This window comes from Oryctolagus cuniculus, chromosome 17, assembly GCF_051225735.1.
Source record: "Oryctolagus cuniculus isolate XC-2025 breed Fujian yellow rabbit chromosome 17, ASM5122573v1, whole genome shotgun sequence".
NCBI lineage: Eukaryota > Metazoa > Chordata > Mammalia > Lagomorpha > Leporidae > Oryctolagus > Oryctolagus cuniculus.
Genome location: NC_142883.1, coordinates 2,900,392 through 2,927,735, shown reverse-complemented (window position 1 = coordinate 2,927,735; position 27,344 = coordinate 2,900,392). Strand labels below are relative to the sequence as shown.

At 57.5% G+C, this 27,344-nt stretch overlaps 1 protein-coding gene across 7 annotated transcripts in view; it reads right to left on the bottom strand.

Annotated features, from left to right (window-relative positions):
* The window catches only part of CYTH1 (cytohesin 1), a 99,161-nt gene that overhangs the window by 42,314 nt on the left and 29,503 nt on the right, over positions 1 to 27,344 (bottom strand). The window contains exon 1 of one of the 7 annotated variants that reach the window (XM_089316697.1): positions 13,276 to 13,426. The exons of 5 other annotated variants lie outside the window; for them this stretch is intronic. In XM_089316697.1, coding sequence (XP_089172823.1) covers positions 13,276 to 13,303 — 28 coding nt within the window. In that variant the 5' untranslated portion in view covers positions 13,304 to 13,426. Of the gene's footprint in view, positions 1 to 410; positions 749 to 13,275; positions 13,427 to 27,344 lie in introns of those variants that run through there. One more of the 7 variants, XM_089316698.1, reaches the window with a different exon arrangement.

The following is a 27,344-nucleotide window of genomic DNA, read 5'->3' as shown; positions in this document are numbered from 1 at the left end:
TCCCCCTGCCCAGGACGGCTCTAAGGCCCTTAAGAAGCAAAACGGAAGCTCGTGGGCAGGCAAGTCTAGAGGAGAGAGAATCGCACCGAACCGCTTTCTGCCGCCCTGTTTCTGACCTCACCACAGCTGGGCCACAGAACCTGGTTACTGGCTTGCTCTTAAGTCTCAGGCCTGGGAGAAACTGCACTGAACGCTCGGACCCCTGTCCAGAGACACCCACGGAAAAATCCTAGCGAGAAGAGTAGAAGATGTGGATCCAAAGGACACGCATGCAGAGAAACGCCGCACACACACCAGCTCCTGCAGCCGGCAGCCGGCAGCGGGGTGGGGGGGCAGGCAGGCACAAGGCATAACAGGGGGATGGATCTGCAGGCACAGCTCCACCGCGCGCCATCGACCCGGCCTCTTACCCGCGGCGAGTCCCCTCTCCTGCGGCCCCAGTGTCCTGGCAAGCCCTGGGCGGCAACATCAAAGCCTCGGCCGGTCGCAGCTCTCCACGTCAGAGGCCACAGGCCCAGGCTCCTGGGAGCGCCCCCAGCTCTGGCTGCAGGGAGAGCCGGGGCAAGGACAGTGTGTGTGTGCCAGCACACAAGGGCACCGGAGAGGGCGTCCGGAGGAGACAAAGGCCCAGCGCAGGAGCCTGCGGTGGCAGTGAGCTGAGCCTGGCAGGGAAGGCTGGCGTGGGCCCGGGGACGGGCGTGCAGGGCCGCGGCTGACACCCGCGCGTGCTGCTCCTCGCAGGCTCATTTCCATGAATGCAATCGCAGCGGCCCCTCCTACCCAGCCCCACTCCCGGCCTCCGGGGGGAGGGGAGGCACCGCTAGCGTCTGCTCATAGGCTGCACTTGCTTTCTCCCCTTCCGGCAGAACCTGGCGGCTGCTGCCGCCGGGCCATGTTAACCCTTGGTTGCGATGGCCTCTCCCTGCTGAGTGGACGGGAAGTGGATGTTCTCAGTCCCAGGGCAGGTCCTCGGGCCCAGGCACCAACCCTCTGGGGACCCTGAGCCCCCATCTCCACGCGGGATGCCGCAGTGGTTCTCTGCTCCCCAGAGGCTGTGGCACTGCGCTCCCCGGAGAACGCGGGCTGCTGGGGACAGGGCACTGCCGCAGCCCGCCTGCCACCTCTCAAGCTCCAGAGGTCATGGGGTCACCACCAGCACCGACACACACATTTGGGGCCCCAGTCGCCAACACAAGAACGCCACAGGCCCAGGCCCCCGTGCTGAACAGAATACAAGAAGAACACCGCCTCTGACGAACAAGGAGACAGACGTCCGCTGGGGTTTTGCTTTCCTTGTTTATTGACATAGAATTCTACACATATTTATAGAGTACGGCACGTATGATCAAATCAGGGTGATAGCTTTTCCATCTCCTAAAACACGCGTCATTTCTTTGTGTAGTGAACCTGCAAACCCCTCCCTTCTAGTTCTCCATAAACAATATAACACACCGCTGTAGACTGCAGCCACCCCTCCGTACAAGTGCAGGCCGGAGCATCTGCCTCCCTCCTCACTGGGCCCCACCCCCACCCCCCACATCCTGACCCTCAGCGGCACTCTGAGCGTCACATGCAGGGCCGGCTACCTAACACGTGTCAGCTTCCGCACATGCTGCATACATGACGAGGTCTCATTCACTGTTACGGCTGAGTAACGTCCCCTGGCGTGGGGCAGGCCTGTGGCCTAGCCGTACAGACACTGGCTAGGCTGCCACATCCTACTGTGGCCGTTCCTGGGTTCAGTTCCTGGCTGTGGCTTTCTGCTAGCACTAGCCATGGAAGCCAGTGATGGCTTAAGAAGCTGGGTTCCTGCTCCTTACGGGGCGGGTGGGGGTGGGCTGAGTCCCCAGCTTCAGCCCCTTGGCTGCGTGGCCATCGCAGGACAGGTGTCCTATCTCTCAAACAGAACTTTAAAAATAAAAAACAAAGCCTCCCGTGAGTCTGTATTCTGCCTGTTCCTAGCGCGCCCCTCAGCAGACAGCCGGGGGACCACACCTGGGCTGCCGACGTGAGCAGTGCCGCGTGACCTCGGCAGGCCCCGTGTCGGATGACCTCACTCCCTTGGGTGCATGCCCAGGGGATACTGGGGCTGCCGCGTCGCTGGCAGATCCAGTTGTGGTTCTTTGAGGCCCTTCCGTACTGTTTTCCATAACAGCTGCATTAACTTGCCCCTTTCTTCAAATCCTCACCAGCATTTGTTACTTTTGTCTTTTGATTACAGCCATTCTAATTGACACAAGATTAAAAAAAAAAAAAGTACAAAAGCAGCAAGGAGAGGAAAGGACAAGCCAGTCAGTCAGTGCACAGCGGCACAGAGCAGGGCTCTGCCACCAGGGCCGCCGGCACTCGGGCCCATCCCTGCTGGGGCCGCCTCCCCCCCGCCCCGTGCACCCCAGGGCACTCAACTGCCTCGCGGGCCTCCACCCCACTGCATCGTGGCACATCTCTCCACCAGCCCCCCGAACGGGCCGACAACCAAGAGTCTCCAGACATTGCCAGCTGTCCGCTGGACCAACACTGCCCTGGTTAAGAACCACTGATCTAGGCAGAACACCACCACTGCCACCCCCACCTCCCTCCAGTCTTCTGCCCACGAATGAAGACGGAACCCTCCCTCCAGGGCCCGCCCCGCTGCCACGCTGAGCTCGGAGCTGCCTCTGCGGGTCCAGCCAGCTGCGGAATGCGGACAGATGTCCTCACCACTGCGGCACCGTCACCAGCCCTGGCCCACAGACACCGGCTCTGTGTCCCAGCAGATGTGTCTGAAGAGAAAGCCAGAGGATGACCGCGTCAACGTCGTGTCAAAGCGGCAGTGCTCATTCAGAAGACGTATACTAAGTCTGTGAAAAATAAACCCTAAAATTACTTATGGAATTGCTGTTTTAAGCCACAAAATGATGTCAATTAAAAAAAAAAAGATGTATTTATTTATTTATTTGAAAGGCAGAGCTATAGACAGAGACAGAGAGAGAGAGAGGTCGGTCTTCCATACGCTGTTCACCCCCAGACGGCCACAACGGCCAGGAAGCTCCGTCCCGGTCTCCCACGCAGGTGCAGGGACTCAAACCCTTGAGCCATCTTCCACTGTTTTTCCCAGGCCATCAGCGAGAAGCTGGATCGAAGTAGAGCAACTGGGACACGAACCAGCACCCCTATGGGATACACGTGTCACAGGTGGTGGCTTTATCTGATATGTCACAACACCAGCCCCAAGGACACCAATTTTCAACAAAATCAAGGACTGGAGTTTCAGCTCCGCTCATCCCAGGCCTCTGTGCCCCCTCCCTGAATAATCCCACCTCTCACCCTAGCCCAGCCAAGGTGCCCCCTCCCTGCCCCAACAGAGCTGCTCAAGTCCAACCTACTGTTGTCTTTTTTTCTTATTTTTAAAGATTTATTTCTGTACCCATTTCAGAGGCGGAGAGGCAGCATTTTCCATCTGCTGGCTCCCTCCCCTGAATCGCCCACAACCACTGAGGCTGCTGGGTGGACGCCAGGAGCCGGGAACTCTGTTCCGGCAGGGGCAGCAGCAGCTGCGTACACCGTGCACAGGCGCGGGAGCGGGAGGGAAGCAGACGGGCCCAAGCCCGGGATGAATCAGTACGCTGCTCAGAGGGCCCTCACCCGAATAACCGCGAGCAGGCTCCAGGCACCACCGCGCCATCGACCTAAAGCCGTGAGGCCTCAGGTCCTCAGCCTCTCCTCCCTCCACCTGGACACCGAGGCTCACCAGCAACAGTCCCTGCTCCGGGCCGGGTCCGTGTCTCCTGAGGGAGAAACCGCGTCTACTCTCACTTGAGAGCAGAGAGCGGCTCCCAGGAGCGGAGTCCAGCTCCGCAGAGCTGTCCCGCGTCCAGGGACGCCACAGGCAACGCCAGGGCGCCAGCCTGCGGGAGCTGCACGGGCCCAGGCTGCTCACCGGCGAGCGGGGCCACAGCACACTTCCTCCCGGCGAGATCCCATCGTCCTCCTCAGGGAGAAGTGAGCGTGGCAGGAGGCTGAACAGTGGGAGGGAGGCAGGAGGGTCAAGCGTCTGGCCTTTGAGACCTCGCGGGTGGCGCCTTCCCCTCCAAAGCCCACTCAGGAGGGAGCTGACCGGTGAGGGCCCTGAGCTCCCGAGTCCACGGGCGTTCCTCGGGCTCCTCCCTACCGCAACGCTTCCTCAGGCTCGGCTGGCACCTTGGACCACGAGATGCACTTGGCTTCTCTCGTCAACTCTATGCTACCCCCAAACACCGGCAGATCACCCCACGCCACGAGGGCTCGGCAGCAGAGCCAGGAGAAAGACATCAGGAAGGCAGAGGAGGGCTGGCGCACAGGTAGGACCCAGCAGTGACAGCTCTGCCCCCGGTGACGCAGGCTTCGGACTGACGCCACCAGCAAGTTTGCAGACACACAGTCGTGAAAAGGACACCCGAGTTCATGTGGCGAACATGTGAGAAGGGTTCAGAAAACACGGAAGGGGCAGGGCTGGTGCAGGCACAGACACACACTGACACACAGATGTCAGTAACTGGGCCTGCACCTAGGAGGGCTCTGCACCAAGGTGGCGCTTCAGGTCGGCAAGAACCTGCTGGGCCTAGCAAGTGCCTGCCCCGCCCACGTCCAGGCACACCCTGAGCTGCCAAAGCTCTCACTCAGAATACACAAACTACACAAACTCCGAGCAAGGAACGGATTGACACGGTCATCACCCTGGAGAATCTGTCTACAACCGTGAAAAGCTTTTGACCAGAGAGTAAAACTCGAAAAGGCAAAAGGTAATCCCCTAGGATGACGAACTCCCACGTGGACGGGAAATCAGTAAGACACAGACAAGGACAATGAGCAGAGGGGTACAGCGGCAGGTTACAGAATGAGAGACACGAACAGACACAAAACAATGTTCATACGCGGCCAGGCAGTGGCGTAGCGGGAAAAGCCGCCACCTGCAGTGCCGGCATCCCGCTGTTCGAATCCCGGCTATTCCACTTCCGATCCAGCTCCCTGTTACGGCCTGGGAAAGCAGTAGAAGATGGCCCAAGTTCTAGGGCCCTGCACCCACGTGAGAGATCTAGAAGAAGCTCCTGGCTCCTGGCTTCGGATCAGCCCAGCTCTAGTCATTGTGGCCATTGGAGAATGAACCAGCAGATGATGGAAGATCTCTCTCTCTCTCTCTGCCTCTTTGTAACTATGCATTTCAAATAAATAAATATTAAAAAAAGAACGTATTATTATTTGGGGCTGGTGCTGTGGTGTAGTAGGGTAAGCCTCTGCTGGGCATCCCACATGGGCAGCGGTTCAAGTCTGGGCTGCTCCACTTCTGATCCAGCTCCCTGCTAATGGCCTGAGAAAGCAGCAGATGATGGTCCAAGTACTTGGGTCCCTGCAGCCATGGAAGATCTCTCTCTGTGTCTCTCTCTCCCTCTCTCTGTAACTCTGCCTTTCAGATAAATAAAATAAATTTTTAATAAGAGAAAATTTAAAAAGAATCAAATTTGGCCGGCACCACAGCTCATTAGGCTAATCCTCCGCCTGCGGCGCTGGCACACCGGGTCCTAGTCCTGGTTGGGGCGCCAGATTCTGTCCCAGTTGCCCCTCTTCCAGGCCAGCTCTCTGCTGTGGCCTGGGAGTGCAGTGGAGGATTTGGCCCTGCACCCACATGGGAGACCAGGAAAAGCACCTGGCTCCTGGCTTCGGATCAGCGCAGTACGCCAGCCGCAGCAGCCATTGGAGGGTGAACCAACGGAAAAGGAAGACCTTTCTCTCTGTCTCTCTCTCTCACTGTCCACTCTGCCTGTCCAAAAAAAAATAAAATAAATAAAATAAAATAAAAAGAATCAAATTCTTAGAAGGTTTGTGCATTTTAAGTTTCAGAAGTATAAAAGATTATACCAATTTATACTTAACTAGCAATAAGTGGGGGCCTATGGTATCTTCTGTCATCAAACATTCTGATTTTTGCCAAAGTAATGGAAAACTGTGTATTATTTATGTTTTAATTTTGCACTTAAAAATTTAGTGAATCCAAGTGTGTTTTTCCCCTCATTCTTTTGACAGGCAGAGTGGACAGTGAGAGAGAGAGACAGAGAGAAAGGTCTTCCTTTTGCCGTTGGTTCACCCTCCAATGGCCGCCACGGCCGGCGCATTGCACTGATCCGAAGCCAGGAGCCAGGTGCTTCTCCTGGTCTCCCATGGGGTGCAGGGCCCAAGCACCTGGGCCATCCTCCAATGCACTCCCGGGCCACAGCAGAGAGCTGGCCTGGAAGAGGGGCAACCAGGACAGAATCCGGCGCCCCAACCGGGACTAGAACCCGGTGTGCCGGCGCCGCAAGGCGGAGGATTAGCCTAGTGAGCCACGGCGCCGGCCTCCCCTCATTCTTACAGTTGGGAGGTAAATGAATAGAATAATAATACTTTTTTTTTAAAGATTTATTTATTTATTTGAGAGACAGGGTTACAGACAGAGAGAGGGAGAGACAAAGAGAGAAAGAGAGAGAGAAAAAGAGAGAGCGAATCTTCCATCCACTGGTTTACTCCCCAAATGGCCACAATGGCCGGGGTTAGGCCAGGCTGAAGCCAGCAGCCAAAAGCTTCATCCAGGTCTCTCACACGGGTGCAGGAGCCCAAGGACTTGGGCCATCCTCTGCTGCTTTCCCAGGCCATAGCAGAGAGCTGGATCAGAAGTGGAGAAGCCTGGACTTGAACTGGTGCCTGTATGGAATGCCAGAGTGGCAGGTGGTGCCACACCACAATGCTGGCAGAATGTGAAGCTTAAATTCTGTTTAAGAATTTACCCAAGGAGCACACTCCCAAAACTGCAAAAAGTAGAGACTTCTTAGAAGCGTGAGGTATCTCCAGTCGCTAACCTAGAGAGCTAAGCCACGGCCAAGGAGGCAGACTGGCCAGAGCACTGCCCGAGGGTCCCGGAGTGTGGCCCATGCACAGAAAGCTTCCGGAAGGGCACCCAGCAGCCACCAGCAGCGCCCAGTGGCCTCCAGCAGCGCCCAGCGGCCATCAGCAGTGGTCCAGCGGCCATCAGCAGTGGTCCAGCAGCCACCAGCAGTGCCCAGAGGCCTCCAGTAGCACCCAGAGGCCTCCAGCAGTGCCCAGCAGCCACCAGCAGCGCCCAGCAGCACCCAGTGGCCTCCTCCACCAAGGGCTGGGGGAGACAGAGAGGGAGCTCGGGGTCTTCCTGTTCTGCCTTTCTGCGAAGCTGCAGCTGCAGGGCACCCAAGGGTCCATGTGTTCAAACACGGGATGCCACCAGTCACCCACTGGCCGAGGCCGGTGCAGAGCATGTCTGTGGAGACTTCCTTGGGCTCTATTCCGGCACCGAGACACGAGACACACCCGCTGTGACCTTGGGCTCTATTCCGGCACCGAGACACGAGACACTCCTGCTGAGACCTCACCGTCCTGCTCTGAGCCCACAGGCTCCTCTGCGTTCTCTGACCCGAGAAGCCAGGCAGCAGGGAGACGAAGCAGCAGCAGGCAGTGGCTCAGAACAGAAACTCGCTAAATCTCTCCGGGACCAGACGCTGAGCTTCCAGAGTAAGAAAGCACACGATAATGTCAGGAGACTGCTCTTGGGAGGAAGCGAGGAACGTGCTGGCCCAGGCTGCAGGATGTGGGTGCTCTGTCCCCACCGTCCCCTGGTGCACTGGGGTGCCTACGTCTACAGAAGCAAGTGCATGAGGTAGTTCGGAAAAAAAACAGAAAGGTGACCAGTAACAGGTGAGGACATGACACCACCATATCCCAAAAGTCGCTAATTCCTGGCTGGTCTGGGCTCAGGGTCCCTCCAGGGAGCCATGGCAATGGGCCTTTCTGAAAAATGTTTAAGATCTGTTTATCTGGGGCCAGTGTTGTGGCGCAGTGGGTAAAGCCGCCACCTGTGACATCAGCATCTCATATGGGTGCTGGTTCCAATCCTGACTGCTCCTTTTCCAATCCAACTCCCTGCTAATGGCCTGGGAAAGCAGCAGAAGATGGCCCAAGTGCTTGGGCCCCTGCACCCACGTGGGAGACTCAGATGAAGCTCCTGGCTCCTGGCTTCAACCTGGCTCAGCCCAGCCATTGCGTCCACTTGGGGAGTGAACCAGCAGATGAAGATCTCTGTCTGCCTCTCCCCACCTCTGCAACTCTGGCTTTCAAATAAATAAATCTTAAAGGAAAAAATGGCCAGCGCCGCAGCTCACTAGGCTAATCCTCCGCCTGTAGCGCTGGCACCCCGGATTCTGTCCCGGTTGCCCCTCTTCCAGGCCAGCTCTCTGCTGTGGCCCGGGAGAGCAGTGGAGGATGGCCCAAGTGCTTGGGCCCTGCACCCCATGGGAGACCAGGAGAAGCACCTGGCTCCTGGCTTTGGATCGGCACAGCGTGCCGGCCGTGGTGGCCATTTGGGGGTGAATCAATGGAAGGAAGACCTTTCTCTCTGTCTCTCTCTCTCACTGTCTAACTCTGCCTGTCAAAGAAAAAAGAAAAAAAATTAGATTTATCTACAGGCAGAGAGAGGTCTTCCATCCACTGGTTCACTCTCCAGAAGGCCCCAACAGCAGAGCTGGGCCGGACCAAAGCCAGGAGCCAGAACTCCATCCTGTCTGCACGGAGGGGCCCGGTCACCTGGGCCTCCAGTCGCTGCCTTCCCAGGGTGAAGGGGGCTGGGCAGAGGCCCTGCAGGACTCGCACAGGCACTCGGCTATGAGACACTGGTGTCCTGAGCAGCAGCTTGATCCACTGCACCAGAGCGCAGGCCCCGGCAAGGCTGCGGCACGCGGAGCTCACTAGGGCTGGGCCTGGGAACACCGGAGGCACCTCACGGCTCTCATGGTCCACGACCGCACTGCTCTGGGCAACTCGGTCCCATCTGTCACTTCCTGGCTCCACCCACAAGACGGAACCTGTGTGAATTCCCCACGGCGGCAGCTCTTCAGAAGTGAAGAGGAAACACCCGCTGAGCTGCCAGGAGAGGACAGCAGAGGTGGGGACGCTGGACATTCAGTGACGCTGACGTCAGACGGCGCAAGAACCGCAGGGCAAACAGAGAAGGAGACTGGGATAGCCCCGGGAGGCCTCGCCCTCCACCTCGGACTGAGCCAGCACAGACCATATACGCAGGCTCTGCCAGCCCAGACATGAGCATGGTCTAGAACTTCCCCCCGCCACAGGGAGGGGTGAATGAAAACCGGAGGCTGTCCTGCTCCGTGGGGCCACCCGATTCCCAGCCTGGTCCTCACGTCAGCTGGTCAGTTTGCAGGCTCCTAAGAGCCCTTAGCGTCCCAGACCGGAGCCTCTAGACCTCTACTACCTGCCTATTCCTTCCAACAACACCTTCCAGAAACCTGCCAGCCAGACTTTGCCTCTGACCCCCACAGCCAGCTCTGCATTTTGGTGTTGAAAACCGGGAGACTACAGAAAGCTTCAGAGACTCGACGCAGATCAACTCTTGCGAGCAGCGGAATCCGAGGCCTCGCTCCACCTGCTTCATCAAAAGCAAAGGCAGGGCTGGCACTGTGCTCAGCCGCTACCTGTGACGCCCACACCCCACGCGGGCGCCAGTTCGTGTCCCAGCTGCTCCACTTCCAATCCAGTTCCCTGCTAACGACCGGGAAAAGCAGAGGAAGATGGCCAAGTGCTCGGGCCCCATACCACATAGGAGACCCTGATGAAACTTCTGGTTTTGGCCTGGCCATTGTGACCATCTAGGGAGTGATCCTCTCTCTTTGTAACTCTAACTTTCAAATAAATAAATCTCTTTATAAAAAGAAAAGGGGGGGCAGTAAGGAGAAGAAGGCGGAGAGGGGAGGAGGAGGAGGAAGGGGAGGAGGGAGGGCAGCTCTAAACCTCTCTACAGCGCCGAGAGCATTCATCTCTGATATATTCAACAGAAAAGCCCGTGAAAGTCAAACTAGAGGGCTGGCACTGTGGCACAGTGAGCAAAACCACCGCCTGCAGTGTCGGTATCTCATATGGGTGCTGGTTCGAGTCCTGGCTGCTCCTCTTCCCATCCAGCTCCTTGCTATGGCCTGGGAAAGCAGTGGAAGATGGCCCAAGTCCTTGGGGCCCTGCACTCGCGTGGGAGACCCAGAAAAATCTCCTGGCTCCTGGCTTTGGATCAGCGCAGCTCCAGCCATTGCAGCCATCTGGGAAGTGAACCAGGGGATGGAAGACCTCTCTCTCTCTCTCTGCCTCTGCCTCTCAAATAAAATAAAATAAATCTTTAAAAAAAATATTCAAACTAGAGAGTCCCCTTCAAACTTATCACAGCAGAGGGTGATGCAGGGTTTTGCTGTGACACGTGCTTTGCACGATGCCAGACACGCTCCTGAGTAAAAACACAGACACGACCAGCTTTGATCCTGCAAAGCACAAACTTGATCCATAATGAAAGGAATTAGAAATGCTTCGTGTCTTAGTCTTCCTGCTGATGCCTCAGCCTAAGCGAGCGGTCCGACAGCAGACGGGCACAGTCACAAGGAGGCATCGAGAGGACAGGAGAGGAGCGAGGGGCATCGGGGACGCACTTCAGAGGTGGCCGAGCACCCATGTCCTTTGCAGGGGCAGTAGACTAACTCTCGCGTATTTCCCTATAAATAATACGACTGCGTACACACACGGTTATCTTACCACTTAAAACACTGTCTTTTTTTTTTAACTGTACGAAAGTTCCACCATAAGCTCTGCATATTTCCTGATAATGAATTCTGCACTGGTCCCTCCAGCTCACAGACGAGGTACAAGATGTAATGCACGTGCGCACCCCGGCAGGCTGCGGGTACGACCCATTCAGACTGAAAGCCCAAGGCGGGCCACAGCTCCTCATCCTCTGGGAGGAGGCCCGGATTCACTGCAGCCCAGTCCGTGCTGAGCGCCTGCCCCGGGTGCAGCCGATGCTTGTGATTCAAGTAGCTCCAGGGCCTGCCCTGCACACAGAAAGGCCAGTGGCATAGGGTGGGTGCTGTGGCAGCGACACACCCACACGGTGGCCCTGCGGCCCAGCACCTTGGAGAAGGTCCAGCCTTGAGCCAGGACTCGAAGGAACGACAGATTCCCCACACAGAGAGGCAGAGGGACTGGCACATACCAAGCACGTGCAGGCACCTGAGAAGCGACTGGGTGCTGGGGCAGTGGGCGCGGCCAGGGCCCGGGGTGTGCGGGTGTGCGGGAGTGGGCCGGCACCAGGAGCGGAGCTTAGGTCTGCATGCGGGGGCCTCAGGGCCGGCACTGGGGAGGGTGCAGTCTATCCCAAGGGAAGGCTCAGAGGCTGATCAAGGAGGGCCGAGGACCGAATCATCGCAGAACCAACCGTGGTGGTTAGGAAGACAATGCCCAACTAATTCCACTGGTTAATTCTCACTTACATCTACATAAGACAGCAAAGAAAGTGACCAATGTATGTGCCAGGTGTGAAGGGAGGCAAAAAGCAACACTGAAACGTAAGGATCTGAGATTAAGGCAGCAGGGAAGGATCGGACTTCTTCAAAGAGTATTCTGCAAAGCCTCCACTTGCCCTGCACTAAGCCAGTGGAGACCCCTGGGACACCCAACTTCTCTCTCCCCTGGGACCTCAGGGCCTGCCTGCAGACTCCATGTCTCCCCCACTTTCCCATCTGCCTGACTGCCTCTCGGAACCTTGCTCCCACACGGACAGGAGTCGATTTCCGCAGTGGTTACCAGGGCAATGCTCCGGGTAAAACCCCACCAGGAACAGCCCGGGACCAGGTGGGCCTGGGGAGCTCCCACTTCCTCCAGGTCCTTACTCAACACGGCTCTTGGATTCCGCCGCTGAAACCCCTCCCCCTGAAACACGGCCCCACTCAGCCGCATCACTCCGACCACCGAATCAGGCAGACGCGTCCAGGGGACCTGAGGGTGAACTTTACGGCCTCCAGGATGGACACGGAACCCCTCTGGCGTGGACTGCACAGCGTCTCCCGCTGGGGCTGAGCTCGGCTTGCCCACAGCGTGAAGAAGCCGGCAGCCCGTGGCCGCCGACTGCGCGGGCTCATACCCACTGCCCAGCACATTCTTGACATCCTGGGACGAGGGGCCCTGGCTGACATGGGCTCACCTTTCAGATCACACCTCTCGAGTGGGCAGGCCGGCCCCGACCTGGGGCTGCCTCTCTGTCCTCTCCTCCTCAGGTGCCTAAGCACTGCTCCGTGTCCTCCACACAGGCCAGCTTTCCACGCTGCCCCACGGACACGCTCCAGAGGAACCTGCACTTAGAGGTGAGATGGAGGATTTCACAGTGGGCTAAGGGGCTGTCTGCAGCGCCGGCCATCCCTTACGGGCGCCGCTTCCAATCCAGCTCCCTGCTAACGTGCCTAGGAAGGCAGCGGAAGACGGCCCAAGTCCCTGGGCCCCTGCACCCACACGGGAGACTTGGAAGAAGCTCCTGGCTCCTGGATTCAGCCTGGCCCAGCCCCGGCTCCTTGAGGAATGAACCAGCAGGTGGAAGATCAAGCTCTGACCCCTCCCCTCCACCCATATGTCTCTTCCTCTCGGTAACCCTTTCAAATAAATAAAATAATTTTTTAAAAAAGAATTTCACAGTGAGCCAGAGAAGGAAAACATAAAAGGAAACCTCAAAATTTCAAACTTATTCCTGTCACTCACTCCCAGCTACACACCAGTGGCCATCCTGCGCCACTCTGTCCTCTGAAGGCACCTGAAGACCTCACGGAGACGCTCACGCCGCCCAGGGGCTCCAGACAGTCGGGAAGCCCTGGCTGGGGGCTTTCAGACGCAGTTCTTCAGGATCTTGTGGGATTTCGAAGCCACAGAGTTTGTCAGCCTATTACTCACAGCTGCACTGTTTGCGGCGTGGGCGTGGGGCTGCGGAAGCTGCACAGACGCTGTGGGGCTGCGGTCTTGCCCCAGTCCCCAGAGCAGAGGACCGAGCTGCCCGTGTCTCTCCCCTCGGTCACATTCTGTCCCTCCCCCAGCCTCACGGCACTCTCAGCCCAGTCTGAGCCACCGCCGTTTGAGCTCGGTTACTTCTGGGTGCTTGTGCAATCCAGAGCTCCTGCGAGGCAGATCCAGGAAGTACGAACACAGTCAACACGGAGGCCGCGGCCGGGTCCCCCTGAGAACCGCCATGGCGGGGCCCTGGGGGAGCACCTGGTGCTCACCCTCACACACTCACCTCCCCCCAAGCCCCTCGGACTCCTGGGCACTCGGAGAAGCCTCGTCCACGCTCCCCAAGGCGAGAGGCACAGCAGAGTCCGGCTGACTCCGAACTCTGCCCCAGAGACCCTTAAACTCCACTGCCCGCTCCCTGCCGGGCTGACTCACCCTCCTCTTCCTCCGTTTTGAGAACCATCTTGCTCAGGACAAGACCGGCTGCGTCCTCTGTCCTCCAGAGGAGAGCTGGAACCCCAGAGCAGAGTCCCCGAGGGTGTGCCAGGCGACCCAGTCCTGAACAGGCAGGGCGATGGTCGGCCACAAGACGCGGCCAATCAGCCTCCAGCCTCCCAAGAGGCCACGCCCAGCCCTGCCACCCCCAGCTCCAGCACCTAGGGAGCAGGTTAACCGGCTGCGTGCTGGAGTCCAACCAGTTCTGCAGCGGCGCCCCCCACCCGTCTTCCGCAGACTCAGCCGGCAGTGGATGCCACGGGCTGCTTTTCCTCTTTGCTGTCTAAGTTCTTGGAACAGAATCTCCTAGAGCCCCTGGGCCTCTTACAGTGCGAGCAGCCCGTTCCCCAGGAGCCGAGGCAGCATTTCATGCAGTCACAGGCAGGTGTCGGGGCAAAAAGTCCCCAAACGCCAAGCTCCAGTCAGTTCAGCTCTCCAACGTGTCCCAGCACAGTGTCCCTCCTGTAGCCTAGCTACGCCCGTGTTGAACATCAGAGAACAGTTGTAAGGAAAGTCAACGACACCTACTCCTGTCCCCCCGTGACCAGCTCTGCTGACATCCTGGTGTACGCTGAGTGAGTGTGTGTGTGAACACACTGCTCACTGTCACTACAGACAGCAGAACCACGAGGATGTTTTACACTCTGCTTCACAGAACCTGATTTCACACATAACAGACGTTTCCCACAACTGTGAATGGACACCTACTGCCTTTACCATTCGCAACCCGGGGGCTTAACTAACCCCCAAGACTTTTAACTGGCTCCAGTTTTCTGCCAGTCTAACACCCACACGCACGTGTGCTGGCACATCTCTTTAATTAACTCACAGAAAAAACTCCCAGGAGCAAAACTGCTGGATCCAGACGTAGCTCCCACGTGTTCCTGGGAAGGCCCGTGGGGTGGCACAAAGCACTGACTGACAAGTAACAAGGAGAAGGGGGGTGCTGCCTAATTCACTGCCCCCGTGGGGGCACTGAGGGTGTGCTGTGTACCCAGCCATGTCAACAGCCCAACTCAACTAGTCCTGAAAGCCCTTATGGGGCAAGTACCCCTCCACCCCCAGTTCACAGCGGAGGCACTGCTGCCCAGAGAGATCAAGGGCTTGCTGCGGTGCCCGCCCTCTCTCCTCGCTGTCTGGGGGCTCCCAGTCCCCCGGCCTCCCCTCAGTCTCGACAGCTCTGCAGGAGCCTGCATCTCCAGGTGCCGGCCAAGTCCTCACAGTGGGTTGGAAACACATCGAGACGCAGAGCAGTCTCCCGTGCTGATGTGTGTCCAGGCAACGGCTCTGCCCCGCCCCCTGGCTTTGCCTAATGACTCAATACAGATGCTTTTTTTTTTTTTTTTTTGACAGGCAGAGTTAGACAGAGAGAGACTGAGAGAAAGGTCTTCCTTCTGTTGGTTCACCCCCCCAAAATGGCCGCTACAGCCGGCACGCTACACCGATCCGAAGCCAGGAGCCAGGTGCTTCTCCTGGTCTCCCATGGGGTGCAGGGCCCAAGCACTTGGGCCATCCTCCACTGCACTCCCTGGCCACAGCAGAGAGCTGGACTGGAAGAGGGGCAACCGGGACAGAATCCGGCGCCCCGACCGGGACTAGAACCTGGGGTGCTCGCGCCGCAGGTGGAGGATTAGCCTGGTGAGCCGCGGCGCCGGCCGGTGCAGCTGCTTTAAAACACACACTTTATTTTCGGAGGTCATGACTGTGCACCCCCGTGCCGCCTGTGAGTTTAGCACAGCAAATGCAGCTGTGCCTGTCCTGTCCGCTCTCCGTCCATAACGAATCCCAGCGAGTCCCGCCGAGGTTCAGCGATGTCCCCGATCAGCCTACCTCCTGTATCAAGTCAGAGCAGACAACTTAGACTGAGACAGCTCACTCCTGTCTCCAACCTGCTGTCAAGGGTGGAGCGTTTCTCTGGACACGCAGGGTTGGGTCTTGCGGTCTGAATACTTGGAGCTTCCTCAGCCACAGCCCAAGTGCCCGCCGCTTCCCCAGAGCGCTGACGCCAACGTGTGCGGTGCAGTGGGGAACGCTGCTGCCGCTGGCACCCGCAGGCCCCGGTCACCAGCTTGCGGTCCTCTCAAGGCTGAGACACCTCCTCCTTCTGTGAATGTTCACTCGTCCTTTGCCCATTTTTCTGATTGTTTTCCTTATTAATGTGCGGATTACAAACCCTCTGCACTATATGCTGCACATATATTCTCATCTCCCTTGTTTAAACTTGTATCTCCTGTCTTTGTTACAATTGGCTTTGTTGTTGCTGTTACTGACTAACCTGAGAGCGTGCCTGCAAGTGCTCCCACCTGCTGCTGCACTCCCCAGATGCCCTCAAGGACTGTGGCCGGCCAGGGCCAGGGCCAGGGCCACAGCTGGGAGCCAAAAGCTCAATGCAGGTCCTCCGCTTGGGTGGCAGAACCTAACCACCTGAGTTGTGACTCCACGGTCTGCACTGGCAGGGAACTAGCCAGGAGCCGGAGCCAGGACTCGGATCCAGACGCTCTGATGTGGGGCTCGGGTGTCTCACCTGGCAACACAGCCATCTTTGTTACAATCACGTCTATAATAATATACTTTATTCTTTATCCCACACAATACACTAAGCACACTGAGTGCCAGGCGTAAGAGGCAGCAAAGAACGGAACCGACAGGAGCACCGGCCCTCGCCACGTCTGCAGTCCAACTGTGCGGGGAGCGAGCCACACAGCAGGTCAAACACTGGTAGTGGGGCTGCGTGTGGGTCCACGGGGTGGCAGGGAGGCCAGTGCAGACGGAGCAGGGAGAGCAGCGTGGGCAGGAGGGAGGCGAGCTCAGGGAGCGAGGGGGCAGGAGGGCTGAGCCAGGCCCGGGGGCGGCGTCCGGGACCTGGGGTCCTGTTCCTGCCGCTGGGAGAGATGAAGGAAGCCGCACCTGCACGTTTACTTCCGGTGCAGTGCCAAGGACCTGCTGGCGGATCCCATGCGGGGTGTGAGAGGAAGACGATGGTAATGCCAGGGTCTGGCCTGGGCACGTGCAGGAACACAGCTGCACCTCCTGGGCAACCGCTAACACCTGGGTCCCTCTCCACACGGTCCCTGTCCCTCCGTCCCCCGCCCCAGCCGGCCCTCACAGCCCGTCTCTCAGGTCCGCTTCTACTTCGGCAGCCAGAGAAGCTAAAATCTACTCAATGGCTGTGGAGCCCCCACACAGCAGGACTTTCTACCTAGAGCAGCTCAGCCCACACATCAGTGCAGGTGTCCGGAGACCTGTCTCAGGACAGTCTGTACGCCAGTTAACCAACGCCTTCCGTGGATTCAACCCCGTACCCCGCCTCCCCCCTCTGGTGATGGATAGCGAGGATATGCGAACATGTAATGACTTGAATGAGAGCAGAAGAAAATTTCCATGAATATACAGGCAATATTCTGGGGAAGGCTTGCTTTTTTAAAGCCTGATATCTCCATCAGTCATAATCCCAAAGAGATGCAGACTTACTCAAAGCAAGAGGTTGGAGGAACTGAGGAAGGCACTGCGGTGCAGCATGGGAAGCCGCAGCTTGAAACGCGCACCGGTTCGAGCCCCGGCTGCTCCACTTCCGACCCAGCTCCCTGCTAATGCACCTGAGAAAGCAGCAGCAGATGGCCTGAGTGCTTGGGCCCCTGCACCCATACAGGAGACACAGATGGACTTCAGGACTTAGCCAAACCCTGACCGGCCATTGTGGCCATTTGGGGAGTGAACCTGTGGATGAAAGATCTCTTTCTCTCGGGGCTGGTGCTGTGGTGCAGCGGGGTTAACGCCCTGGCCTGGAGTACCGGAATCCCATATGGGCGCAGGTTCGAGACCCGGCTGCTCCACTTTTGACCCAGCTCTCTGGGAAAGCAATAGAAGATGGCCCGAATGCTTGGGCTCCTGCACCTGCGTGGGAGACCCAGAAGAAGCCCTTGGCTCCTGGCTTCAGATCAGCGCAGCTCCAGCTGTTGCAGCCAATTGGGGAATGAACCATCAGATGGAAGACCTCTCTGTCTCTCTGCCTTTCCTCTCTCTGTGTAACTCTTTCAAATAAATAAATAAATCTTAAAAAAAAAAAAAAAGAAGAAGATCTCTAAGATCTCTGTCTCTCCCTGTCTATAACTCTGCCCTTCAAATAAATATTAAAAAAAAAAAAAAAGGAAGGAAGGAAGGAAAGCCACTGTCTGAGAATTGAGGGTGGTGCTGAGGGAGCCAGACAGGGAGAGGTGAAGCAGCCGGGCAAGCAACAGACCAGCCCTCATTCTAGCCAGCAGCTGCTGACTGTGGCCACATGGAGAGGCCACCCTGACCGGGCACTGGACGAGGATCCGGTTGACCCTCAGCAACCTGGTTGGAGAAGCACGTGGACCTCACTCTCCTGAGCAAGGCCGATGCCAACCGGAGAGCATGGCGGCCTCCATCAGAGAGCAGGCTGGGTCGAGGCGGCAGAGTAACGGCAAGCAGCCGGCACAACCCCGAAGCCAGGAGACGATGGCGGCTGGCTGCCCAGGGTCAGAAAGGGATAGAACAGAGAGGGGCCAGTGCCGTGGCGCAGCGGGTTAACGCCCTGGCCTGAAGCGCCGGCATCCCATGTGGGTGCCGGTTTGAGACCCAGCTGCTCTGCTTCCGATCCAGCTCTCTGCTGTGGCCTGGGAGAGTAGTGGAAGATGGCCCAAGTCCTTGGATCCCTGCACCCACGTGGGAGACCTGGAGGAAGCTCCTGGCTTCGGATCAGTGCAGCTCCAGCCGTTGCAGCCAATTGGGGAGTGAACCAGCGGATGGAAGACCTCTCTCTCTGCCTCTCCTCTTTCTGTGTAACTCTGACTTTTGTATAAATAAATAAATCTTCATAAAAAAAAATGAACAGAAAGAGAGGCTGACCAGGAAGGACCCTGCGGCTGCACTGCAGCTGGACGGGCAGTTAGTTTGGTTTCATCACACAGAACACAGCAGATTTAACCAGTTCTGTTGGACATTCAGCCTTGACCTCTTAAGTGGAACGTTCTGTGGAACGCTGCATCATCCGCGTATGGGGTCTCTGTTCAGCTCAGACCAGCTCCATACCCTCAACTCCTAGAAATGGACTTGGAGCCCTCTACCCTCCAGAAGACACACGGGCACGCGCACTTCGCTAGCCGGAAGATGTCCGCGGCCCACACTGGAGCACCCGTGTCCGACGTCCAGCTCCGCTCCCTGCTGACGCAGCCCGGGAGACAGCAGGGACGGCTCAAGTGCCTGGACTCCTGCACTTGCAGGGAGATCTGGACTGAGCTCCCGGCTCTGGTCAGCCATGGCTACTGTAGCCATGTGGGGAGTGAACCCGAGATGGGAGCTTTCTCTCTTTACCTCTCAAATAATTTTCTTTTTAAAAGATACAAACTGGGGCCGGTGCCGTGGCTCACTTGGTTAATCCTCCGCCTGCAGCGCCAGCATCCCATATGGGTGCCGGTTCTAGTCCCGATTGCTCTTCTTCCAGTCCAGTTCTCTGCTGTGGCCTGGGAGTGCAGTGGAGGATGGCCCAAGTGCTTGGGCCCTGCACCCGCATGGGAGATCAGGAGGAGGCACCCGGCTCCTGGCTTCGGATCAGCGCAGCGCATCAGCCATAGCAGCCATTTGAGGGGTGAACCAACAGAAGGAAGACCTTTCTCTCTGTCTCTCTGTCTAACTCTGTCAAATTAAAAAAAAAAAAAAAAGATACAAACTATTATTCTAAGGCTCAGGATACACACTACAAAATAAATTTCCAAAACAACTGCTTGCATTTACCAGCTATCTTCAAAACGAAACTGCTACCTCGCCCGTCTCCTGCCAGGTGAGGACTACTGTCCGGCACACTGCCAACCAGAAGGGGGGGCACACTTTAATGTCTACGCTTCTGATGACCAGTGACGTCGGCAGTTTCTGCCGTGTCAGTAGTGTGCGAATTTCTCCTTCCACGAATTACTACAACTACTCCTTGGCACTTAGGTGACTGGAAAGAGTTACAGATCTATTCCAGTAGAAACAGAAAGACGTCTGTCTTACATTGTTAGGTGAAAACATCATGGGATGAAAACAGGGACTGCAGGATAATTTTGCTTTAAAAATGAAAAAAGCCTGGAAGAACATACACTGAGCGCCTCCGCCCCTGCTGGCTCTGAGGTCGGGGAGCCCAGCGCTCCCAGGAGGCCACCACGGAGCCTCCAGCGGCCCCAGCTGCCGCCCAGGAAGCCCCGGCGCCCCGCCCCGCTCTGACCTTCCGATCTGATCTCCAGTCTTGGCTCAATGATCACACTGGCTTTGTTTTTTGTTTTTTAACCAAAACAACACACACACACACACACACACAATTTAAAGAGGGAAAAGGCTTTTTAGAGCTTAACAGAAAACCACAGCTCCCTGCCCGGCTCCGCCTCTGCAGTCCTGCTCCCCGGGGCAGGGTCCTGCTCTCGTAGCTGCCGCTCCTGCTCCTGCTCTTCTTCTCCCGCTTCTAAAGCAGGCACTTAAGCTGCGCACCCCCAGTACCTACTCCGAGCACCTGCTGCCTGCGACAGCAGACCGACCCTTCACACACACGCACGCTCAGTGTAACCACACGGACACGTCTGGTCAAATCAATAGTTTTTCCACCCATACTGCTAACCGCTAACCTATATAACATCCTACAACAAAAATTATGGTAATTTTTTTGGTTTGCTTAGTTCTGTTTGTCGGGATTACTTGCCAAGCTCTCTATGCAAGTGTAAAACCACTGAGGGCAAACCCGCCGCGGCAGGGCTGTCCGGGGCAGCCCTCCAGGGCCTCCACAGCCACCTGGGAGCGGCTTCCCCGTGGCTGTGCCGGATCCTGTCTCCGGCTGCGGTCTCCCTGTTGGGGTACCTGATCATCCTCCAGTAACCGGGGAAAGCTGAGGAGGGGCAGGCTTTTCACCTGGTGTGTGTCTGACGGAGAAACAACTTCCGTCCTCACGCCCGACAGCGCGGCTAGGGACAGAATTCTCAACGGAAGGCACTTTCCTAGCATGGCGCAGAGGCCCCTGCCTGTCCTCCCTCGGCCACCCCGGTTCCCAGTGTCTGTGCCTGACCCCGCCCCTCCCCTCAGGAAGCTCCGAAGACCTTTCGTGTGCCACAGAGCCGTGAACTTCACCGCAAGCTGTCCAGGGCGACTCTGCCTCCACCACGCTGCAACCAGGCGGAGGCCAGCCCTGGAGCACTTATCGTGTTAACAATTCCCCACCCTCTGGAATCTCCGTTAGGTAGACACCGGGCCTTCCACCTTTTCTTTTTTTTTTTAAAGATTTATTTTATTTATTTGAAAGACAGCGTTACAGTAAGAGGGAGAGACAGAGAGAGAGGTCTTCCATCCGCTGGGTCACTTCCCAGATGGCTGCAACGGCCAGAGCTGTGCTAATCCGAAGCCAGGAGCCAGGAGCTTCTTCCAGGTCTCCCACACGGGTGCAGGGCCCAAGCAGTTGGGCCTTCTTCTATTGCTTTCCCAGGCTGTAGCAGAGAGCTGGATGGGAAGAGGAGTAGCCAGGACTAGACTCGGCGCCCACATGGGATGCCAGTGACTCGGGCCAGGGCGCTAGCCTGCTGCACCACAGCGCCGGCCCCTCCACCTTCTCCCTTCCTTTGAGCTGCTTCCCGGGAAGTGGCCTCTAGCCCATCTTCCGTTTCTTCCATCGAGGTCTCATCTCTATGGCCAACCTGCGAGAACTCATTCTTCACGTCTAAATACTCCTTTGTTTTCTCCAAACATTCATATATTTGAAATTCAGAGTTAGAGAGAGAGAGGGAGAGACAGGGAGAGATCTTGCATCCACTGGCTCACTACCCTGATGGCTGCCATGGCCAGGGCTGGGCCGGGCCGAAGCCAGGAGCCAGGAGCTGCATCCAAGCCTACCACGTGGGTGCAGGGGCCTGGAACTTGGGCCGTCTTCTCCTGTGTTTCCCAGGCCACCAGCAGGGCGCTGGTTCAGAGACGAAGCAGCCAGGACAGACGGGCACCCGTCCGGATGCTGGCGTCGCAGGCAGCGGCTGTACCTGCCCCAGATACGCTCGGGCAGCACCACGCTCTTGTCTCATTCGTTCAGTGTCTGAGACTCACACGTCACTCTCAAAGCCTTCTTCTGTGTCTCCTATTCCTTCTGTTTTATTGATGCTGAGGGTTTTCCCTTAAATGTCCAGTGAGCACGGCTGTTTTCTCCCGTGGCCTGACGGCTCTGTGAGCGGGTGTGGTCCAGGGGCACTGGACAGAGTTAAGCAGGAACACGTTCAGACCCCACACGAAGGCTCTGTGGGTTCTTTCACTCGACTGCTAACTCAGAGAAGTCTTTTCCAGCCTCCTACTGAGCTGTGGGCTGTGAGCCCAGCCTCCGGTGTTTGGGTGGAGGAGAGAGGGAGAGAGTTAAGTATATAGACTTCCACTCACTCCCCTGCCTTCGCGACTCCCTGGAGAAACGAAACCTCCATGTGCCAGGGAGGGAGAGCTCTGGTCTCCAGTGCCCATGAGAAACGCTGCCAGGCCACCCCAGCTGTAGCCTCCGTCCACAGCTCACGCGCAGAGCTCCTGGGGCCCTGAGAGGCTTCTGGAGCCTGCAGCGGAGCCACGCTGCTTCCGCGAAGGCTTCTCTCGCGCAGCTTCAGTCTTTCCCGACACCTGCTGACGGCAGAGTGCCCAGGGCGCGCAACCAGCGAGCTGCTCCAGAACGCAGAAGGACAGCCACAGCCCTCCGAAGCCTTCGCGCCAGAAAGCAGACACAGCTTCCTCTCAGAGGTACCTCTGCTGGGCTGAGCTGGAAAACGCGGATGCCTGCCCCAGTCAGGGGTGGGGTGTCGTGTGCTGCTTTCCTCGCCCCGGGGGTGCCTTTGTGAGCAGGCCCCTCAGCACCTGGGGCAGCCTGAGAAGAGCCAAAGCCACCTGTCAGTGGGTCACAGTCCTAAACCATGCTTTGGCTTCAGATACACAATTTGGTTTCAACTTTTTCCATGGGCCATTAACTTTTCTAAGAAAAAAACAGCAAGAAAGGTATAATGCTTTGCAAAGACTAATTTTTTTATTTTCTAGGTGGAGAATAAAGCATTTCAGTGCCTTTACCAAAAAAACACGACATTGAAAAATTAGCTTCGAGTTTATGTGGGTTTGGGGTTTCCTCCTCTCTGGGGAGGGGGCAGGCAGGGATAGCACTGACCTGATAATTAGGCAGAAGCTCCATGTGGAGGGCCCTGTGAGAAAGAACAGTGATAGACTTGAGGCAGGCTCTGTGGTGCAGCTCGGGGCACCACACCCCACACGGGCGCCAGTTCAGGCCCTGGCTCCTCCACTGTCCATCCAGCTCCCTGCTAATGCAGTGGGCGACAGCCCGAGTACTCAGCCCTTGGTACCCACGTGGGAGGTCTGGAGGGGGCTCGGGGCTCCTGGCTTCAGCCTGGCCCCGCCCTGGCTGCTGTGGGCATTTGGGGAGAGGATAAGGAGATGGAAGATCCCTCTCCCCCGTCTCCGTCTTTCAGATATATAAATTCTTTCTTTAAAAAAAAAATTAAACCTGAAGTTGAGATGAAATTCAAAAACTGTCCTTGAAAGTAGTTGCCACAGTGATTCCAACACCCCCCGAAGTGAAAGCATCGCGGGTGGTGAATGCAGTCTGTGCTGACCTCTGCTGGCCTAGGAGGGGATTGTTAAAAGCCGGACCCATTCTGTCACTGAGTCCGCGCGCGCATGCGCAGGGCACAAGGGCAGCTCACGGGCCAGCTGCTGGACGCGCCGGCCCTGGGGTCGCTCACGTCCCCAGCGCTTCCTTCCCAGAGGCCTTGTCGGCAGGTCGACACTGGCCTTCCCTCTGTCCACCTACTGGCTAGTTTGGGGAAGAGGCAGTGCCCGATGTGGACTTAGACTGTACCTGCCATACAGCCAAGAAAACAAAACACGTGTTAAACAGCTCAAAGCTTATCTGCGGCGGGTGCAGGAGGAATCAGAGTGGGGGGGTGGGGGTGGGGATCAGGAGGAGGCCTCCAGGGGACGAGGAGGCCGTAACTCAGGCTCTGCCTTTCTGGAAGTCTGCAGCATGTCTCTCCGTCTCCAGCACGGGACCAGGGAAGGCATGCGGCATCTGCAGGACCTGCCGACGAAGGTCAGTGCTCCAGGAAGGGGCTGAGCGCGGCCACCAGCCCCCACCTGCCCGCGCGCTCCAGGGTGCAGTCTGGCAGCCTGCCGGCTCCTGCCCACCACACCCACCACACCCACCACGCCCACCACGCCCACCACACCTGCTGCCCAGTGTCCTGCAGGCGCTCGCAGCACGTTACTCAGGATTAGCACGTGCTGAGTGCTGTGTTCACTCAGAAGATTCCCTGGGGTGACTGCTGGACTTGGCGTGGTTCCCGGGGGTCCCCGGGCCCACAGCGCAGGGCTGGGCTGAGGCCTGACTCCCTTCACTTCTGACCCAGCTTCCTGCCCGGTGCCCCCGGGAGGCAGCAGGGGAGGCTCCAGTACTTAGACCCCGGGCACCCACACGGGAGCCCTGGGTACAGTTCTGGCTTCTGGCTTCAGCCTGCCCAAACCCTGGCTGCTGCAGGCATTTGTGAAGAAACCAGCAGACGGGCGACCCCTCGTCTCTGCCTTCCAAGCAAAATGTGGAAAAGTAAGGCTTTTTAAAGGACCCGCTTTTTACTGTGTGTCGTTCTAAAGGCAGCCTGCTGAGCCTATCAGCCAGGCGCTAGGACTACAAAGGTGGAGAGGGCTGGGTGCTTGTGGGTACACTGATGCCCACATTCCACGCTGGGGTCCTGGGTTCGAATTCTGGCTCTGCTCCCAATTCCAGCTTCCTGCTAACGCACAGCCTGGGAGGCAGCAGGCAGTGGCTCAAGTACCTGGGTGGGAGACCTGGATTGAGTTTCTGGCTCCCAACTCTTGCCTGGCCCAGGCCCGGCCAGTGTGGACATCCGGAGCATGAACCGGTGAATAACAGCACGCAGTCGAATGAATGAGTGAAGACAACAGAGTGCTTCCCCTCCAAACAGGACCATCTGCTGGAGGACAGGTGGTAGCAGCACTGAAACCAACCACGAGTCAGCACACGATCTAAGGACCAGGCTGTGAGGGCCCTGACTACTCTAAACCCAGGAGGTCCCGGGAGGGTGGAGAAGGCAGGGGTAGGCGCTGCAGAACTGGCAAGGCGGTGACGTGGTCTCAGCTGCACTACCGGCTTCAGGGGGAAACACTGCACTACGGCCACAATCTCGAAAGCTCTGCCCCTCGACTTTGGGAGCAGGGGCACTGACTGTGAGAGGAAGGATATCTGTGCACAGAGCTGTGTGGCACGAGACCCCTCAAGACGTGGCACTGCCTGGCTCCCCACCTCACCTACTGCCCCCTGCACGGACCCGGCAATCCAGAGACCAGCTGCATACCTGCGCCCCGGTGACGGCCCCCCGTCTGGGGATCTGGTCCCCAGGCTAACTTTCTTCTGCTGCCAAATCCTCAGTCCAGTATTCTACTCTTGGAAACGGTTTTTATGCCCAAAGTCACAGAACAAATATGTGCGCTGGCCGGACAGCACATTCTCTTTCCAGCCAAGAACCTACATGGAAAGAAGTCTGTGGGAAGAAGAGATCCAGGAGACGCAGGCCCGAGGATAACGGGCAGGCAGGTGAAGCAGGCCCGTGAGGCCGTCAGACGGCCTGGCCAGCTGTTACGTCCACGGCGGGGCAGAGGCCAGCGTCCGAGGGTCCAGCACAGCACTCGCAGACAGGTACAGAAATGCTGCCCAGGAGAGCAGCCCTGCCAAGCAGAGTGGGCACAGCTAAGGGGGACACAGCCCCGCAGCCCCGCGGACCTGCACTGGGCCCTCTGTGCTGCCCCGCCTCCACGCACGAGAGCGCCTTCCACAGAAACCGCCAGACAGGAACAGCCGGGAGGTCTCCAGGTGCGGCTTCCCTGGCAGGGACTTTACCGAAATAGCACGTTCTTGTCTATTACAAGTCTAAGAACCACACGTGGACAGCAGGAAACTTCCCTCAAGTTGCTTATTAAGCAAAGCAGACAGTAAGTGATCTCTTGAGTTTTCCAAGAACACAATTATCTAACGGAGGCAGAGCCATATTTACTTTCTTGTTTGTAAATTTCCTGAGAAATATAGAATGTAATCACTGCACTTTTAGGGGAGGAGAGGAGTGCCCAGCATCAAGATACAAAAACAAAAACAAAACCCAGTCGACATCCTCTGTCACTGGCATCTCCCGGACACACTGACCTGGGGGACCACTGGCACACTCTGGTACTATGAATTCCGAGCTCCTCCCCTGCATTTAACAAACACATCCATGTGCTGTGAGGAGGGCTTTTCCTCACTCTCACTGAACAGTGTGCATTTCTGCCAGTCACCTCCCCACTTAGATGTCAAGAGATCGCCCTATGTCAGAGCATGCAGTTTAAAAAAAAAAAAAAAAAACTGTGAAGAGCTGGCGTTGTTGTGTAGCAGATAAAGTCAGGGCCCGCAGTGCCGGCACCCCACGTGGGCAGTGATTCGAGATCTGGCTGCTCCACTTCCGATCCAGCTCTGCTGTGGCCTGGGAAAGCAACAGGTGATGGCCCAAGTCCTTGGGCCCCTGCATCCACGTGGGAGACCCGGAAGAAGCTCCTGGCTCCTGGCATCGGATCGGCGCAGCTCCAGCCGCTGTGGCCATCTGGGGAGTGAACCAGCGGATGGAACACCTATCTCTCTCTCTCTCTCTCTCTCCCTCTCCCTCTCTGCCTTTCAAACTAAATAAATAAATATTTTAAAAAAACAAACCTGTGAATTCCACAGGGAAGTGTGGGCCTTACGTCGACTCCCCATTGGTGAGCCTGCCAGCCACTTCGAACGCTGAGCTGGCCCAAGCCTCGCTACAGCGCCTTCTGCACCCGCTTCTGGACATGGGAATCCACCTGGACAAGACTCGGGAAAGGTGAGTGGCGGTGCCAAGCAGGACGGGCATCATTTATTTCAACTTTCCATTCTGAATAATTTCAGACTTGCAAAAAGGTTGCAAAAACGCCAAGTTCCCATAAACCCCTCAGCCGGCTTCCCCCGGTGCCAGCCGTGTCCGCACCCACAGCACGATGACCGAAACCAGGAAATGAGCAACACTCGCGGACCCCGCCTGCTCAGGACCCAGCCGCTCGCCGACGCCCTTCCTTGCCGGCCCAGGCTCCAACCCTACCGCACTTCACCCAGCGCCTTGTGGTCATTTCCAATCTGATGTCCCTCGGGGACTCGCCGCGCGGGCAGCGTGCCGCCGGTTATCTTGCGGACGCCCCCAGCGTGGATTGGCCTGGGGTTTCCTCCTGGTGAGCGGAGGTCACTCTGGCAAGCACAGCACCCAGGACACGCTGTGTCTGTACCAGTGCTCACTTCACGGGTGCCTGGTGTTAACGGGTCTCTCTGCGGCGCCGGGCAAAGGTGAGGCTGCCAGTTCCCCCACAGCAGGCGACTGTCCTCGGTACCCTCGTCCTGTCAGGCGACACTGCTCTGTGCGGCGCGGGCATCTCATTCCTCATTCTCCCCACACCGATTTCCGCTTGGTCACTGCTGACCACCCGACCACCCCACCCGCAGGCGCGTTTGCATTTTCTCTGCCCCAGGCCTGGGATCAATCATCTCCTCAGCCATCCCTGAATCCATTTGTTTTTTAAACTTGAGAAAGAAAAAGCACAGGGGAGGGGGGGACAGAGAGAAAGGGGGAGACAGAGGGAGACGGAGAGGAAGAGAGGGAGGCAGATTGAGGGAGAGGGAGGAAGGATGAAGGGGGAGGGAGAGAGAGAGGGAGACTGAGGGGGAGGGGAGAGGGGGATAGAGGGAGAGGGAGAGAGGGAGAGGGAGGGGGAGAGAGAGAGGGAGACAGAGAGGAAGAGAGGGAGGAAGGAAGAAGGGGGAGGGAGAGAGAGAGGGAAAGGGAGACTGAGGGAGAGGGGGAGAGGGAGACTGAGAGGGAGGGAGAGGGGGAGGGGAAGGGGGAGAGAGGGAGGAAGGAAGAAGAGGGAGGGAGAGAGGGAAACAGAAATTG